Here is a 15108-nt window from a genome sequence, read left to right on the forward strand (position 1 = left end):
ACAGGCCATAAAACCAGATCTTTTTTCAAGTCCTATTTAATGCCAAATAAGTGTTAATTTTTCAATGTAGAATTATACTATACAATATTAAAGATTAAAGACATTAATTACAACTGGTCCAACTTTTCAAAAATTGAAAATTGAGAAACCATCACTGTGCAGGACTAACCCACACATGCAGACCTACAGTGTCCTCAGCCCCCATCCACTAACGTCAGCAGCACTTCCAAGGCACTGCAACATCAACATGCTCCATGTTTCAAACTGAGAAATACTGCTCTAAAGAAAATCTCAAACATATAATTATAGATCTATACCATAGTTATAATCCTGTATTGAACTATTGGTAAAGATCATTTTTTAGGGCTGAGGATTTGGCTCAGTTGGTAGAGTGCTTGCCTTACATGCACTAGGGCCTGGGTTCAATCCCCAGCACCACTTAAAAAAAAAAAGCACTTTTGAGATCACTTTTGTCACTTTTTGTTCTTCATCATTAATCCAAATATAAAATAATCCTGGACTCAATATAAAAGTTTTTATTCATCAGCCCTGGTGACAACAAGAGCTTGATAAAATACCTTTGATTTCCCAATTGGACTTATGTTCCCCACCTCCTGGCAGAAATACCAACACAAAAGTGAAAAGTATCAAAACCAAGTAGACCTCAGAAGCTTCTTAATAGTAATTAGCACTTTGTGCTTCAAATGTCAGTACCTAACCTCCCAAACACTGTTGCAAGTAATCAGCACAGCACACAGGAATAGGAGATGAGTGGAACTAGAAAAGTAATTTCAACAGAATCAAGAAAAATCACAGGCTTAAGAATCTGTCAATCAAAGCCAGGCACAGTGGCAGTACACACCTATAATCCCCACAAATTGGGACACTTAAGAAGATCCCAAGATCAAAGCCAGCCTCAGCAACTTAGCAAGGCCCTGAGCAACTTGGTGAGATCTGCTCTCAAAATTAAGAAATAAAATAAAAAGAGCTGGGGATGCGGCTCAGTGGTTACATGCCCCTGGATTCAAACCCCAGAACCAAAAAAAGAAAAAAAATTTTTTTTAAAGAGCAACTGGTGCATGATCTTCCTCTCTTTAAATCAAAAGTGCCACTAACACTCAGGAAGACAAGATTAAAACACTAGATTTCACTGTGCCTTTCCAATACAGCTATATCCTCCATTAAAAGTTTTGGGTTTTCTTTCTTGCATTTCACCATGGGGAAAAAAATGATGCCCAGTCCCACCATAAAGACTGATTTAACTGGTTTGCAGCCCACTTTGGACATCTGGAACTTGCTCCCAGATAACTCTAACCAAAATTTCAGAACCATTGAGAAAATGGAATAACTTCAAGAAGAAACAATGACAAATCCAGAATAAACAAATATCTGTCTCTTCAGTAATAGCGTAGGAAAATGATGATTCACAATTTTATATAATCAATGCCTTTTTTCCCCCAATACTGGGGACTGAACCCAAGAGCACTTAACCATTGAGCCACATCCCAAGCCCTTTGTATTTTTTTTTAATGACCTTTTTTTTTTTTGAGAGGGAGAGGGGGAGAGGGGGAGAGGGGGAGAGGGGGAGAGGGGGAGAGGGGGAGAGGGGGAGAGAGGGAGAGAGGGAGGGAGGGAGAGAGAGAGAGAGAGAGAGAGAGAGAGAGAGAGAGAGAGAGAAGAAAGAGAACCTTTTAATATTTATTTTCCAGTTTTCGGCGGACACAACATCTTTGTATGTGGTGCTGAGGATCAAACCTGGGCTACATGCATGCCAGGCGAGCGCACTACCGCTTGAGCCACATCCCCAGCCCCCCTTTGTATTTTTTTGAGATGAGGTCTTCCTAAATTGTTTAGGGCCTTGCTGAACTTCTAAAGTTCGCCTTGAACTTGTGATCCTTCCGTTTCAGGCTCCAGAGACACTGAGATTCCAGGAGTGCCTCACACCTGGCATGGACCTGAATTTGAACTAAACATAAAGACACTCAGGGAAGCCAGATGTGAGGGAGCACACTTATAATCCCAGCAATTCAGGAGGCTGAGGAGGCCCTAAGAAACTTAGGGATACCCAGTCTGAAATAAAAAGGGCTGGGGATATGGCTCAATAGTTAAGTGCCCCTGGGTTCCATCCACAGTTAAAAAAGAAAGGATCCTTTCTTCATTGTGGTCCTAGAGATCCAATCCAGTGTCTTGTACTGTGCATGCTAAGTACATGCTCTACCACTGAATAGGCCTTTATAGAGATGCAGTCCAAACAATTTGCTTTAAAATATTCCAGCATGTTAACCAATGAAATAAATGGCTATCTGAAGCCTGGCACAGTGGCACATGCCTGTTAATCCCACCTACCCAGAAAGCTTAGGCAGAAGGATTGAAAGTTTGAAGCTAGCCTGAGCTAGCAAGACCCTGGGTCAAAATTAAAATGTTTAAAGGGCTGGGGATGTAACTCAGTAACAGAATGCTTGCCTATCATGCCAAGGACCTGGGTTCAGTCCCCAGTACTGCAAAAAAATAAACAAGAAAAAAAAAATGAATGGCTATCTGGAATCTGCTTAAAAACAACACAGTGAGGCAGAGATTAGCAGATGCAACATTTTTTGATTAATCACTAAGGCTGGATAAAGGGTACCTGGTGGTGGGTTTCTTATTTATTTGCTTATTTATTTTGTTACTAGCGACTGAACCTCAGGTGCCTCTTACCACCTAGTAACATCCCTACCTCTTTTAAGAAGATTGCCCAGGCTGGCCTCAAACTTTCAATCCTCCAGCCTCAGTCTCCTAAGTTACTGAAACTACAGGAATGTGTCACCATAGCCCACTATTCTATTTTTTTTTTTTGTATTTAATTAGCACTTTATATTAAAAGTGACTTCCACAAGTAGAAACCAAAGTAAACAGCAAATTGACAACAAATTCAAATCTGTTAATGGTATATAGGGGATCATTACATTCTCATTTAGGTACATTTGATTTACTTAGTGTCATATCAACAATGCTTTTCTGCTTCACGGATAAAGCCATTTTACAAATCCCAACCCCCAAAATCATATATGTATAAAACATACATTTAATACTTACTGTTCATACATGCATATAACAAATCCCCTAGCTAATTCTTTTACATTTTTTATTTTTTATTATTTATTTTTAGTTGTAGTGGGACACAATACTTTTATTTATTTTTATGTGTTGCCGAGGATGGAACTCAGTGCCCTGCGCGTGCTAGAGAAGGGCTCTACCGCTGAGCCACAACCCCAGTCCCCCCTTTTACTTTTAATACAAGAATGTTAAGATTTCACCACCTTCTGCTTAGAATCGTGATAGAAATTGAGACGTTTCTTTTTCCCCCATTATTTTCCTTACTCATGATACTGAACATGGCCTGGTAACCAAAGACATGTTTTACCCCAATATACAAATTTCCAAAAATATTTCCCAGGAAAATGTTTATTCCACCAAGGACAAATGAATCCTTGTATTACTGTAACTGGAGAAAACCTAATTATATCTTAAGAATAGAAAAAAAAAATTTATAAAGTATAAATGTATTCACGTTAACACTGCTTAAAAAATAAAAAATTTACTAATTCAAAGCCTATTTTTTTATACACAGCGAGATTATAAAATTAAGTAAATCAACTTCCTAAGGCATTCAAAAAATTGTACTGTAAAAAAAAAAATTGAACTGTTCAGAACAGCAAAAGCATTGGAGTGAAATATTCACGAATCAGCAATACTTTTCTCACGCTGCAAAGAGAAAAAAAAAAAAAAAAAAAAACCTCCAAGAAAACCTTTCACCACCTTCGGAGACCGAGGACTCTATTCCTAGGGAACAAGTGGTCGGAAGACCTGGGCGGGGCAGAGGAGCAGCGACCAATCAGAGCTCGCCTTACGCGCCGGGCCAAGGTAGCAGGCGATGAGAGGGCCCCACTGAGTGGCTGGCGGGCGCACGCCGCCCCCGAAAGCAGCCGCACCTGGAGGCTCGGCCCAGCCCTGAGCTCGCGGCACCCCCTCCACCGCCCCCGGAGGCCGCTTCCTGCCAAAACAAACCCCGCCGCCTCCAAAGCAAAACAAACCCTGGTCGGGGACAGGCCCGCCGTCCCGGCCGCACGCCCAGCGCTCCGGTCGCGGGGAGCCGGGGCGAGGGCAGGGACGGCTCAGAGGACGCGGGCGGAAACGTCCGGTGCTCACCAATTCCTCGTAGCTCCTGTTGTGCTCGTTGCCCTCCCAGTCCAACCTCTTCGGCAACAGCTGGAAAGACACGAAACGCGCCCGCGTGACCACCGCTCCGGCGCGGGGCCGCGGGGGCGCGGGCGGGGCCCTCCCGGGGCCGGGGCGGGACGCGCGGGGACGGCGGCACCAACCTGGTACTGCTCCAGCTCCTGCACAAGCACCTGCGGCAGAGACGCACCGTCAGTGGCGGGCCCGGCGCGCCGCCACCCCCCGCCCCCCGCGGCCGCCGGCGCTCACCTGGGCGGCTCTGCGGCACGGGCCGGCCGATAGGTACCGAGCGATGAGGAAGTACAGTTCTGCGGAGGGAAGACGGGAGTCGGTCAGGGCGGCGCGGGGCGCGGGGCCCGGGGGGCGCGGCGCCGCGTCTTACCCGACTCGATGAGCGGCACCGGACGTCGGGCGGGCGCGGGCTCCGCCATGGCCGTGCGCGGAGCGGGGAGCGAGCGGGCGAGCGAAGCGTGTAGGCCGCGCCGAGGCCTCACCGCGCCGGCGTCCCCTCTCCTCAGGCGCGCGCCGCCGCCGCCATGCCGTGCGCGCCGCCAGCGCCCGACGCCTCCGCGGGGGAGGAAGTAGCCCCGCCGCGGGGACGAAAAGTAATCCCTCCGGAGGCTCTGCGACGCGAGCCTCGGGGCCGCGCCAAGGGAGCGCGCCCGCCTCTTGTGGCTTCCTGCGGCTGGGGGGCGCGGGCAGGGGCGGCAGGCAGGGGTCTGGACCGGGCCGGGCGGGGCGCGCGCGTGGCCCCGGATCCCTGCGCGGTGAGGCGGCGCCGGCCTTTGTGCGGCGGCTGCGGCGGCGGCCCGGCTGCTGGAGGGCGGGAGCCGGGGGCGGAGGTCGGGCTGCGGGCCGACGGGCGTGGGCGGGGCGAGGGAGGGGCGGGGCGAGGGCGGGGCGGGGCTGCGCGGCAGACGCTGCTGCCCACTCTGCTGGTCGCCGCTCGGAAGGGACGAGTCACGGGCGGTCACCCGAAGCCAGCGTGTCTGCCCCCCGCCAGAGAGCCATCGCTCGAAGGACGCGAAGCTTTGCCCGACCGGGCTCCCCGAACGCCGTCCCTCTTGGCCGCAGCGCGTGGCAAACAGCTCCCAGTCTGCGTCACCTCGAGCGGCGCTGCAGGAAGAAGAATCAATAAGTCCCAGCCGCAGTCCCCCGCCTGCTGTCCCGCGGGGAGGTTAATAAGATGCAGCGCGCCGCGGAGGGTGTCCGCGTGGGGAGGCGGCCGGGAGGCGATGACTTAGCCCGATTCTCAAAGGACGGCTGGACGGGGGAAGGGCAGTGCAAGCAGCAGCCCGTTCCGAGGAGGAGGATCAGGAAACGGGTTGGAGGGTCATTTGTATCCTCTTGGAAGACACTGATAGGATTTGAGGTCCGAGAGGTGGACAAGGGCCAGGAAAGCCCTTAATTGTGCTGGGCTTCTGACCTACGTGGATGCGTGCCTTTAGCACGTTCAGTGTGCCCTTTTAGTCATAAGTGTACAGCATGAGTGTGAGTTACCATTCTCTTTCCTGCTCAGGGAGAGAACCTGCACAGTATGTGGTTCAGATCAGACTCTGGACTCACCTGGACTGCTCCCTGGTTCCACCTGCTTTTAGGTGTGTGCCTTGAGCAAGACGCTGAATCTTTGGGTCTCAATTTTCCTCAACTGTAAACAGTAGCTAGTATTTTTGTTTACATCATAGGCCTATGAGCATAGGCCTGTGAGTTGATAGAGTTTCTAGCACATAGTAGGCACCATATTGGAGCTAACAACCCCATGCTGGGGATTGAACTCAGGCATAAGCTACCATTGAGTTATTTCCCCATCCCTTTTTTATTTTGAGACTGGTTCTCACTAAATTGCCCAGACAAGCCTGGAACTTTGATCCTCCTGCCTCAGCCTACTGAGTGACTGGGATTCCAGGCCAGTACAGCCATGCCCAGCTGACTTGCGTTATTAAGTAGCTGGAGTTCTTTTCTAACAATCCAAACATGTTCAGGTTGGTGCTCAATTAATGTAGCAAACACAATCAAATCATGGGTTAAAAAGAAGAAAGACCACGTTTTGCCATTACAAAGATTTTTTAGCATATTAGGGAAAATGTGAGCAAATAACGACAAGGTTTGGGGCAAAGGTAGAAGGGACCTGTTCTTGCCTGAGCTAGAGGCAATGGGAAAGTTTGGGTCATCCAAACTACAATTTGTGGGAAAGGATTATAGGCATATGAACAACAACAGGACAAGACAAATAGCATTTTAGTTGTCCCAGTGGCCCACGCCTGTAATCCCAGAGGCTGAAGCAGGGGAATTGTAAGTTCAAAGTCAGCCTCAGCAATTTAGTGAGACCTTGTCTCTAAAATTAAAAAAAAAAAAAAAAGGTGAGAATGTGGCCAGAAGCATCTGAGTAGTGGTTATAAGGATAGGAAAAGATGGCAGTATTGAGGTAGAATGAAAAGAAAAGAGTCCTGGGCTTAGGGGTGCAGCTCAGTGGTAGCACACTTGCCTAGCATGCAAGAGGCCCTGGGTTCAGTCCCCTGTAGTGGGGGCATAATTGCAAAAATCTAGAGTTTAGGGTTTGGTGGGTTGAATTGTGCCACCAACTGCAATGGGGCATTCAAGCTGTAGCTAAATTGTTAAGAAGTATAACTTCTTGGAAGAACTTGATTATATGAAATTACAACTGTCCCTGTGGGACAGTGTGGTCTAATGCAACGTCCAAAAAAAAGTTACAGGAGTTTATATCCCAAATGCCTGTCATTGTCTGGAGTATAATTCTGGAGTGGGCAGCATTATGTTAATGTGAGATCAGAAATGATGGCATGAATCTTTGCAAGAGCCCTGGTAGTCCTTTTACAGCTTAGTCTGACACCTATCACAAATACTCATCCAGGATTACACTTAAAGAGGCATAACCTCCCCATTCAACTCCCAAGTGTCAGAGACTCAGATAGGACTCATATAGGCCTACCAAGAAGAAGAAAGGGGAACACATTGTCCACCAGCAACTAGGTAATGGGTGCCTGCCAGAAGTGCCCTCCAAATAAGGCTGGACTCAGGTATGTATCTCTCATACATTTGAGTAGCAGCTGTCCTAAATGTGCATGCTAAAGTTTGCTTTTGAGAAAGTGGAAATAACCTGAAATTACATAGAGAACTAAATTATCAAAAAATTGGTTGGTAGGGACTGGAGATATAGTTCAGTTGGTAGAGTACTTGCCTCGCATGCACAAGGCCGTGGGTTCAATCCCCACCACCTCAAAAAAAAGAAGAAAACTGGTTAATAAACAAGGGTCAGAAAATCTTAACTGGTGATGTTAAGCTATAATATGGTCATCCCTCTCCACTTAAGGGTTACATCTTCAAGGAAAAAACACTGTGATTAAGCTTTTGGCCAGCAATTCCTAAATAAACTTATGTGTCCTGAAAGTAGCTCTTGGTTATCTACCGTGCTCACTTCAGTAGAAGCCCAGTGAGACTGAGAAAGGCCTGAGGGCACATAGCTAGTAAACAGCCCCCAGCTGAAGTCTGGGTGTGACAGCCCTGCCTTAGAACACAAGCACTACTTTCCCCTTGCTGTTTCACAAAGGAGGGAAACCAGACCTGAAAAGTAGGAGATTGACACAAGGTTGCACAGCCAGTACCTAGGAGAGCTGGAATTTGAAAATCCATGTGATAAGTACGCACATGAGCTCATGTATCACAAACAACTCTTAGTTCTGGTTCTTCTCATTTTAAGGATGAAGAAATTTGAGGTTTAGAAAGTTTTTAGAATTTGCCTAAGAATGGAAAACTTAGCAACAACAACAACAACAACCAAAAAAAAAAAAACAGGCCTTCCTATTAGCACATAAGAGGACCCAAAGTTGAAGTGTGAAAAGCTTATGTGGAAAATTATGCACAAACCAGTCTGGCTCCAAGGATGGTTAGAAATGAGGACTTAGGCAAAAATGTGGATTAGGGCAATTGTGAAAGACTGAAGAATGGGGTAAGGCCAGGCAAAGTGGCACAAGCCTGTAATCTCTGGAAGCTGAGGCAGGATCACAAGGTCAGGGCCAACCTGGGCAATTTAGCAAGAGATACCATGTCTCTAAAAAGAGTAGGGTGTAGCTCAGTGGTAGAGCACTTGCCCAGCATGTGTGAGGGCCTGGGATCCAATGCCAGCACTGCAGAAAGGCAGAGATGAGCAAATCCACAAGCAGTGCAGACCTCACAAAGAAATTAGGCTGGGATGTAGCTCAGTGGCAAAGCATCTGCCTTGCATTCACAAAGCCCTGGGTTCAACCCCCAGTTCCAAAAAAGACCAAAAAAAAAAAAAAAAGAACCCCACCAAAGTCTAATGATGTGCTGATGTGGCCTTATGTTAGCTAAATTCAGGTTTATTCAGGAGGCACTGATGATTCTGCATCACATCAGCAGAGCTTCTAGAGACGTGAAGTAGATGTGATGCTGAGCCTACCTATGGAGCCCTTGTAGCACAAACAGGAGTCTGCACATGGGGAGAAACGGAGTGCGCAGAAAACTTCCACCATTTCTTTCATTCAACAGAACTGAAGGCCTGCTCTGAGTTCCCCTGGGATAAGTCCCCTAGTTAACTTCCTGACAGGTTTACAGAAAACTGAGAAGTTGACCATGAGGCATCTGATCTCTGGCCTGGCCCCTTTGTCACTTGCAGATCTTGTCTCTAATTCCTGAGGCCCCTTTCCACCCGCTGTGGGTGTCATCTTTCCCTCAGGATCTTTTCTCCCCTTTAAGTCTGTCCTAGCCAGCTGTCCCATTACTGACTTGTCCCTGCCTCCCTCAGCAAATTGTTTCCATATTTATCTGCTCCCTCTCCAAATTCTGCCTCTCCCTGTCACTGGCGTCTGTCCCTGTTTGTTCCTGGCTTGCAGGCAATGGCCCATGTCTGTCTCAAAGTCTTACCAGTTCTCACTTTGAAATTCTTCTCACAACACCAGGAGCACAGTGCGGTTGGAGACCATCTGGGGAATGTGGGGGCTGGGTCCAGAACGTCTGCGCTCAGATGGCAGAGTTCAGCAACCTCCGTGGCCCAGAAATAATCTTTAAAGCAAGGAGAACACTGACAGATAACATTTGTGGAATGTTTTTATGTCAGGGACACTGCTAAGCCATCTGTGGTGCTCATGAGATGGCTAGAATACACAGGTTGTGAGCATTTCCAGAGGGTGCCTGTGAAGCTCTTTGATGCCTAACTCAACATGAAGCACTTATATGAAAATAATTTTTCCCATGCATTTCCACTTAGTTTAGGCCCTCAAGCCTCAAAACCAGTCCTGTCACTACTTTATGTGTGTGTGTGTGTGTGTGTGTGTGTGTGTGTGTGTGTGTGTTTACTGAAGATTAAGCCCAGAGCACTTTACCACTGAGCCACATCCCCCCAGTCTTTTTACATTTTTGATATAGCATCTCTAAGTTGCTCAGGGCCTTACTAAATTGCTGAGACTGGTCTTGAACTTGTGTTCCTCTGCTTCAGCCTTCCAAACTGCTGGGACTACAGGCATGCACCACCATGTCTAGCTCTTTGAAAATCTTAATGCTGTCTCCATTTCACACATGCAAGCCATCAATAATACTTCCCATGGGGCTACCTTCAAAATGTGTCTAAGGGGCTAGGGTGAAGCTGTAACTCATGGTAGAGCCCTTGCCTAGCAGGTGCAAGATCCTGAGTGCCATCCCCAACACTGCAAAGAAAAAAAGAGTGTGTGTGTCTGTGTCTAACTGCTTCTCACCACCCTGAGTACAACCTCCTACAGACCACTCTGCTTCTACCTTTATCCTGTTCCTATCTGTTCTCAAAAGGCAGCTGCAGGGAGCCTGTTGAAACCTAGGTCAGCTCAGTCCCTCCTCTCAAAATTAACCAGTGGCTCCCAAGTGAGCCCAGGCCCCACAAAGAGCCCCATGATATGGCCTCTCACTCCCCAGACCCCTCTCCCACTTTTCTCCCCCTCATGCTATGCTCCAGGCACACTGGCTGTGAGGTTCCCCAGGCACATCTGGAATGCAGTTGCCTCGGGGACTTTGCACTTACTGCTCTGGCACAGGAATGCTCCTTCCCCTAGGAATCCCACGTGGTTCGGTCCCTCCCTGCTTCAAGTCTTGGCCCAAAGTTCACTTTTCAGGGAGATCTTTCCTACCTGCAATAAAACTAACCCTCCCTGTCACTCTGCACCCCCACTTCCCTTTTCTCCTTCCTGCTTTCTTTTCCTTCATAGCACCTTTGACCTCACCCGCTGTAAAATTTGCTCACCTCTCACTTATTGCATATCCCTCCCACTCTATGAAGGCAGGCCGGGGTTTGTGCCTGTTTTGCTCACCAGTACATCTCCAGAGCTGCTGTAAAGCCTGACATATAGTAGGCACATGATAGAAACGTACTGGATACTTCATGAAAATCGCTCATGTGAGCTAGTCAGCCCTCAGCTTCACTCTCCAGCCTCCTGGCCGCCAGTGTAGTGATTAGATTCGAAAACAGCCCACAAAAACCTGAGCCCCCAACATACCTGGTGACCTTGCCCCACAGGAATCTCCACTGCTATCATGAAAACAGGGAGCATTTTCAGGAGCAGTAACCGAAGCTGCCTGGGGGAGAGGATTCCAGTGCTAGGAGAACAGGCAGTCTGTCAGTGCATTTCCCAGGACTGGGCCTGGCCTCCTGGCACACAGCATTCCTGCCTCCTCCTGACAACCTTGCTTCACCTCCACTGCTCCATCACCCCAGCCTCTCCCCTAAGCAGACACAGTGCCCTCTGGTTTCCCCAGGGGCCACTGACCCTAAAGCTTAGGAGACAGGAATCTGGCCTTGTCTGCCCCAAAGGTGAGCCTTTGGAGTTGCAGTGAGGGGAGGGAGAATCACAGCAGGCACAAAGCAAGTCTAAAGAGGGAAGAACAAAAAGGGGAAGGAAGAGCTAAGTGGAGAGGCTGGAGGGATCATCATTAATTGTTGTTAGAAGGCTTGTCTGTATGCTGATGGTGACCATTGAATACTGCGGAACCTTTCAAGATGTTTATTTGAGTTTGTTGTTGTTGTTGTTTTTACCAGGGATTGAACCCAGGGGCACTGCTTAACCACTGAGCCTCATCCCCAGCCCTTTAATTTTTATTTAGAGACAGGGATTTGCTAAATTGCTTATGGCCTTGCTAATTTGCTAAGGCTGACTTTGAACTTGTGATCCTCCTTGCCTTAGCCTCCCTAGACACTGGGATGACAGGCATACACTAGGATAAGTCTCCCAGCTTATTTGAGTCTTTGATGATGTTTATTTGCGGGAATAACTCTCCACTTGGTAACTGGAGAAAGATTTCTGGTCCCTCTTCTTACCTACAGGGTACTTCTGGCCTAGAGCAGGGTAAAGAAACCAGTCTAACCCCAAATCACCTTAGTATTGAAGAACCAAACCTTCCAAAGCTGTAAGATATGAATATCGGTATGAAATGAGGTGGAGATGATTTTTGACTGCAGAATCCAGAATCTCAAATATTGTCTTTAACTACCCACTTTGCAGCAAAGGTCTTCAATGGCAATACATGCATAGAAGATATGGCTGCAGAAAGTTCTTCATCAACCCTGAGCCTATTTCCTTGTGAGCTAGACTCCATGCGTAAACAATTAACTTGTTCAGGTCATGCAGTCTCTGAAGACTGACCAAAACCACCCAGAAATGGCAACATCTCAACAGCTAGTATGTGCACCCCAGGCTTGAGAGCCCCATAACTGTCAAGGCTAGGACTTCTAGAGGCCTGGTTCTTGTGCCCCACATTTGTCTTTTCAGATGCATGAAAGCAAAACACTTGAGATGAACCTCTCCTCACAGAGCTCCACCTCTGCTCCGGAAGCAGTAGACTTTGCATATGGTTAGATATGGGTTTGTTGGTTTTCAATAGATTTTCAAGACCGCAGAATCCAGCACATTGATCAGCCTATATATTCATATTAAACAAAGGAAATAAAAGAACAAAATTCATGCAATCAGAGGTAGCTGAGAATCATCAACAAATAGGTTTATTCATTAACATTTTTGAGTAGGTTAATTTTTCCACACAACTTAATGATATAATTTCCTAATACAATCCTACAAGACAAGCTTTGCCAAAATCTAACCTACGAAGTTACACATTCCACAGAATTTAATTATAAAGCCTTTGCAAAGAACAGATTACTACAATAGAACATTTTGTTCTTTGCAGTAAATAAACAAATCAGAAACTCTGTTTCATGTTCAAAAAGAAATGAGTATACACAGACTTGCCCTGAATTACATCCTGGTCCCACAAGGCTCATGTTTTCTCATTAGTATTTTCAGAATTTCAAAATACAAATTTTTCAACATTCTTTTTTATCTCTCTAGCAAAGAGTAGTGACCAGCCCACTACTTTGAGTCATCTGTGATCTTACAATGTATGTTTCAAGGATTCCAGTTGCATGGTTGTCTGAACAAAAGAGGGATGGATTGACAGGTAATTATGAATCTTCTCCAGCTGCCTAGAATACAGACAGCTACATAAGCAGAAGGCAGACAATCCACCCACCCAATCAAACCATTTTCCAGAGTCTCCTGGATTCCTTGCAAGACCCCCCAGGCTGTAGAATATACCGCTCACTCAGGGGTAGTGATAACCAGGAGATGGGGACAAGGGTAAAGGGAAGGTATGAAATGACAGGGATGATCAGAACAGGACAGTATTACCCCCAGATCTGGATGGGGTGGGGTTGGCGGAGTTCTGGTTGTGTGCTGTTTCTTTTTTTGTTTTTTTCTTTTTTAGTTGTAGTTGAACACAATACCTTATTTTATTTATTTTACTTTTTAAAAATATTTTTTAGTTGTAGTTGGACACAATACCTCCATTTTATTTATGTATTTGTATGTGATGCTGAGAATCAAACCCAGCACCTCACTTGTGCTAGGCGGGTGTTCTACCACTGAGCCACACCCCAGCCCTGTTCTGTTTCTTAATCTGAGACGCATTCACCTGGCAGGTAGATCTCCTATAAAAGGACACCTCTGTTTGTCAATTTACACAGAAAGGGTGTGCATCATTCTACCACTGTGCTTTTTCTGAGAAGCCCTTTGTCCCTTGAATGGCCTACCTCACAAAGCTTCCGCCTTCTTCCTCCCTTTCTGTCTTTGTTCTCCTCCACCCCTTTCCCTGTCTTCCCACTTCTCTTTGGTGCTGGGAATTAAACACAAGGTTTATACACTCTAAACAAGTGATCTACCACTGAGTTACAGCCCCCAGCTGCTCTGCTGATTAGTAATCATCATACAATTTTTTTTTTCAATTTTGAATTTTAAAATAATTTTAAACTAAAAAAAAAGTCGATTCATGAATAGTAGAAAGAGAGGGGCTGGGGATGTGGCTCAAGCGGTAACGTGCTCTCCTGGCATGCATGAGGCACTGGGTTTGATCCTCAGCACCACATAAAAATAAAATAAAGATATTGTGTCCACCTATAACTAAAAAATAAACATTAAAAAAGAACAGCAGAGGGCTGGGGATGTGGCTCAAGCGGTAACGTGCTCTCCTGGCATGCATGAGGCACTGGGTTTGATCCTCAGCACCACATAAAAATAAAATAAAGATATTGTGTCCACCTATAACTAAAAAATAAACATTAAAAAAGAACAGCAGAGGGCTGGGGATGTGGCTCAAGCGGTAGCGCGCTCGCCTGGCATGCGTGGGGCCTGGGTTCGATCCTCAGCACTACATACCAACAAAGATGTTGTGTCCGCCGAGAACTAAAAAAAAACAAATATTAAAAATTCTCTGGAGCTGGGGATGTGGCTCAAGCGGTAGCGCGCTCGCCTGGCATGCGTGCGGCCCGGGTTCGATCCTCAGCACCACATACCAACAAAGATGTTGTGTCTGCCAAGAACTAGAAAATAAATATTAAAAATTCTCTCTCTCTCTCTCTCTCTCTCTCCTCTCTCACTCTCTCTTTAAAAAAAAAAAAAAATTCTCTCTCTCTCTCTCCTCTCTCACTCTCTTTAAAAAAAAAAAAAAAGAACAGCAGAAAGAGGCCAGGCAGGGTAGCCCATGTCCCTAATCCCACTGATTCAGGAGACTAAAGCAGGAGGATTGTAATTTTGAGGCCAGCTTTGGCAATTTGGCAAGCTAACCCTAACTCTCAATGTCTCAAAATAAAATAAAAGGTTTGGGGATGTAGCTCAGGGGTATAGCACCCTGGGTTTGATTCCCAGTTTGGGGTTGGGCGGAACTAGCAGAAAGTACCCCATACCCCCAACTGTTAAAAACTCCACATGTAGTTTCAGCAGTGCTTGTGCTGAATACACTTGCATTATTTCTTCTGTGCTTCTACTGTAAAGAAGAGCTTTGGTTCTCCCCAATTTCCTTTTTGTTTGCTTGGGTGCCTGCTTTTCACTGAGTCAGGGTCCCTTAGGAACACTGCTGGGAAGTTCCTCCAGTAGCTAAGTGCATCCTCTGTGGCCCAGGAACCCAGGGGTACTTTACCACTGAGCCACATCCCCAGCCCTAAGTTGCTTAGGGCTTCAGTAAATTTTCAGACCGCAGTAAGCCCCAAACTGGAATTTACCACATGCCCATCACAGGGAGATCAATAGGAACGAAGGTGCACGGACACTCTCATGAGCAAAATAATTGAGCAAAAATGCTAGATCCAGAAGGGTGCATGCTGTGGCGCTCAATGTCCAAGTGGTTCCGAGTGGTCTGCAGAGCTGGAAGCCAGGATGTGATCAACCTTCCCATAGGAGTGGAGCAAGGGTGTGTCAATAACATTCATGAAATAATATTATATTATCCAATACTGAGGATTTGAACTAGGAGTTTTCTACTACCCACTTACATCCCCAGTCATAATAATTTTTTATTTTTGGGGGGGTATTGGGGATTGAACTCAGGGGCACTCCACCACTG

The 15108-nt window shown here is 46.6% G+C and overlaps 1 protein-coding gene across 2 annotated transcripts in view; it reads right to left on the bottom strand.

The window, feature by feature from the left end:
- Positions 1-5050, bottom strand: part of Brwd1 (bromodomain and WD repeat domain containing 1) — a 123788-nt gene extending 118738 nt beyond the window's left edge. For both annotated transcript variants that reach the window (XM_078044655.1, XM_078044654.1), the window contains exons 1-4: positions 4601-5050; positions 4468-4526; positions 4362-4391; positions 4189-4248 (exon numbers count right to left, since the gene is read on the bottom strand). In XM_078044655.1, coding sequence (XP_077900781.1) covers positions 4189-4248; positions 4362-4391; positions 4468-4526; positions 4601-4649 — 198 coding nt within the window. In that variant the 5' untranslated portion in view covers positions 4650-5050. The remainder of the gene's footprint in view (positions 1-4188; positions 4249-4361; positions 4392-4467; positions 4527-4600) is intronic.
- Positions 5051-15108: the final 10058 nt, after the last annotated feature.

This window comes from Ictidomys tridecemlineatus, chromosome 3 (genome assembly GCF_052094955.1).
Source record: "Ictidomys tridecemlineatus isolate mIctTri1 chromosome 3, mIctTri1.hap1, whole genome shotgun sequence".
NCBI classification, from domain to species: domain Eukaryota; kingdom Metazoa; phylum Chordata; class Mammalia; order Rodentia; family Sciuridae; genus Ictidomys; species Ictidomys tridecemlineatus.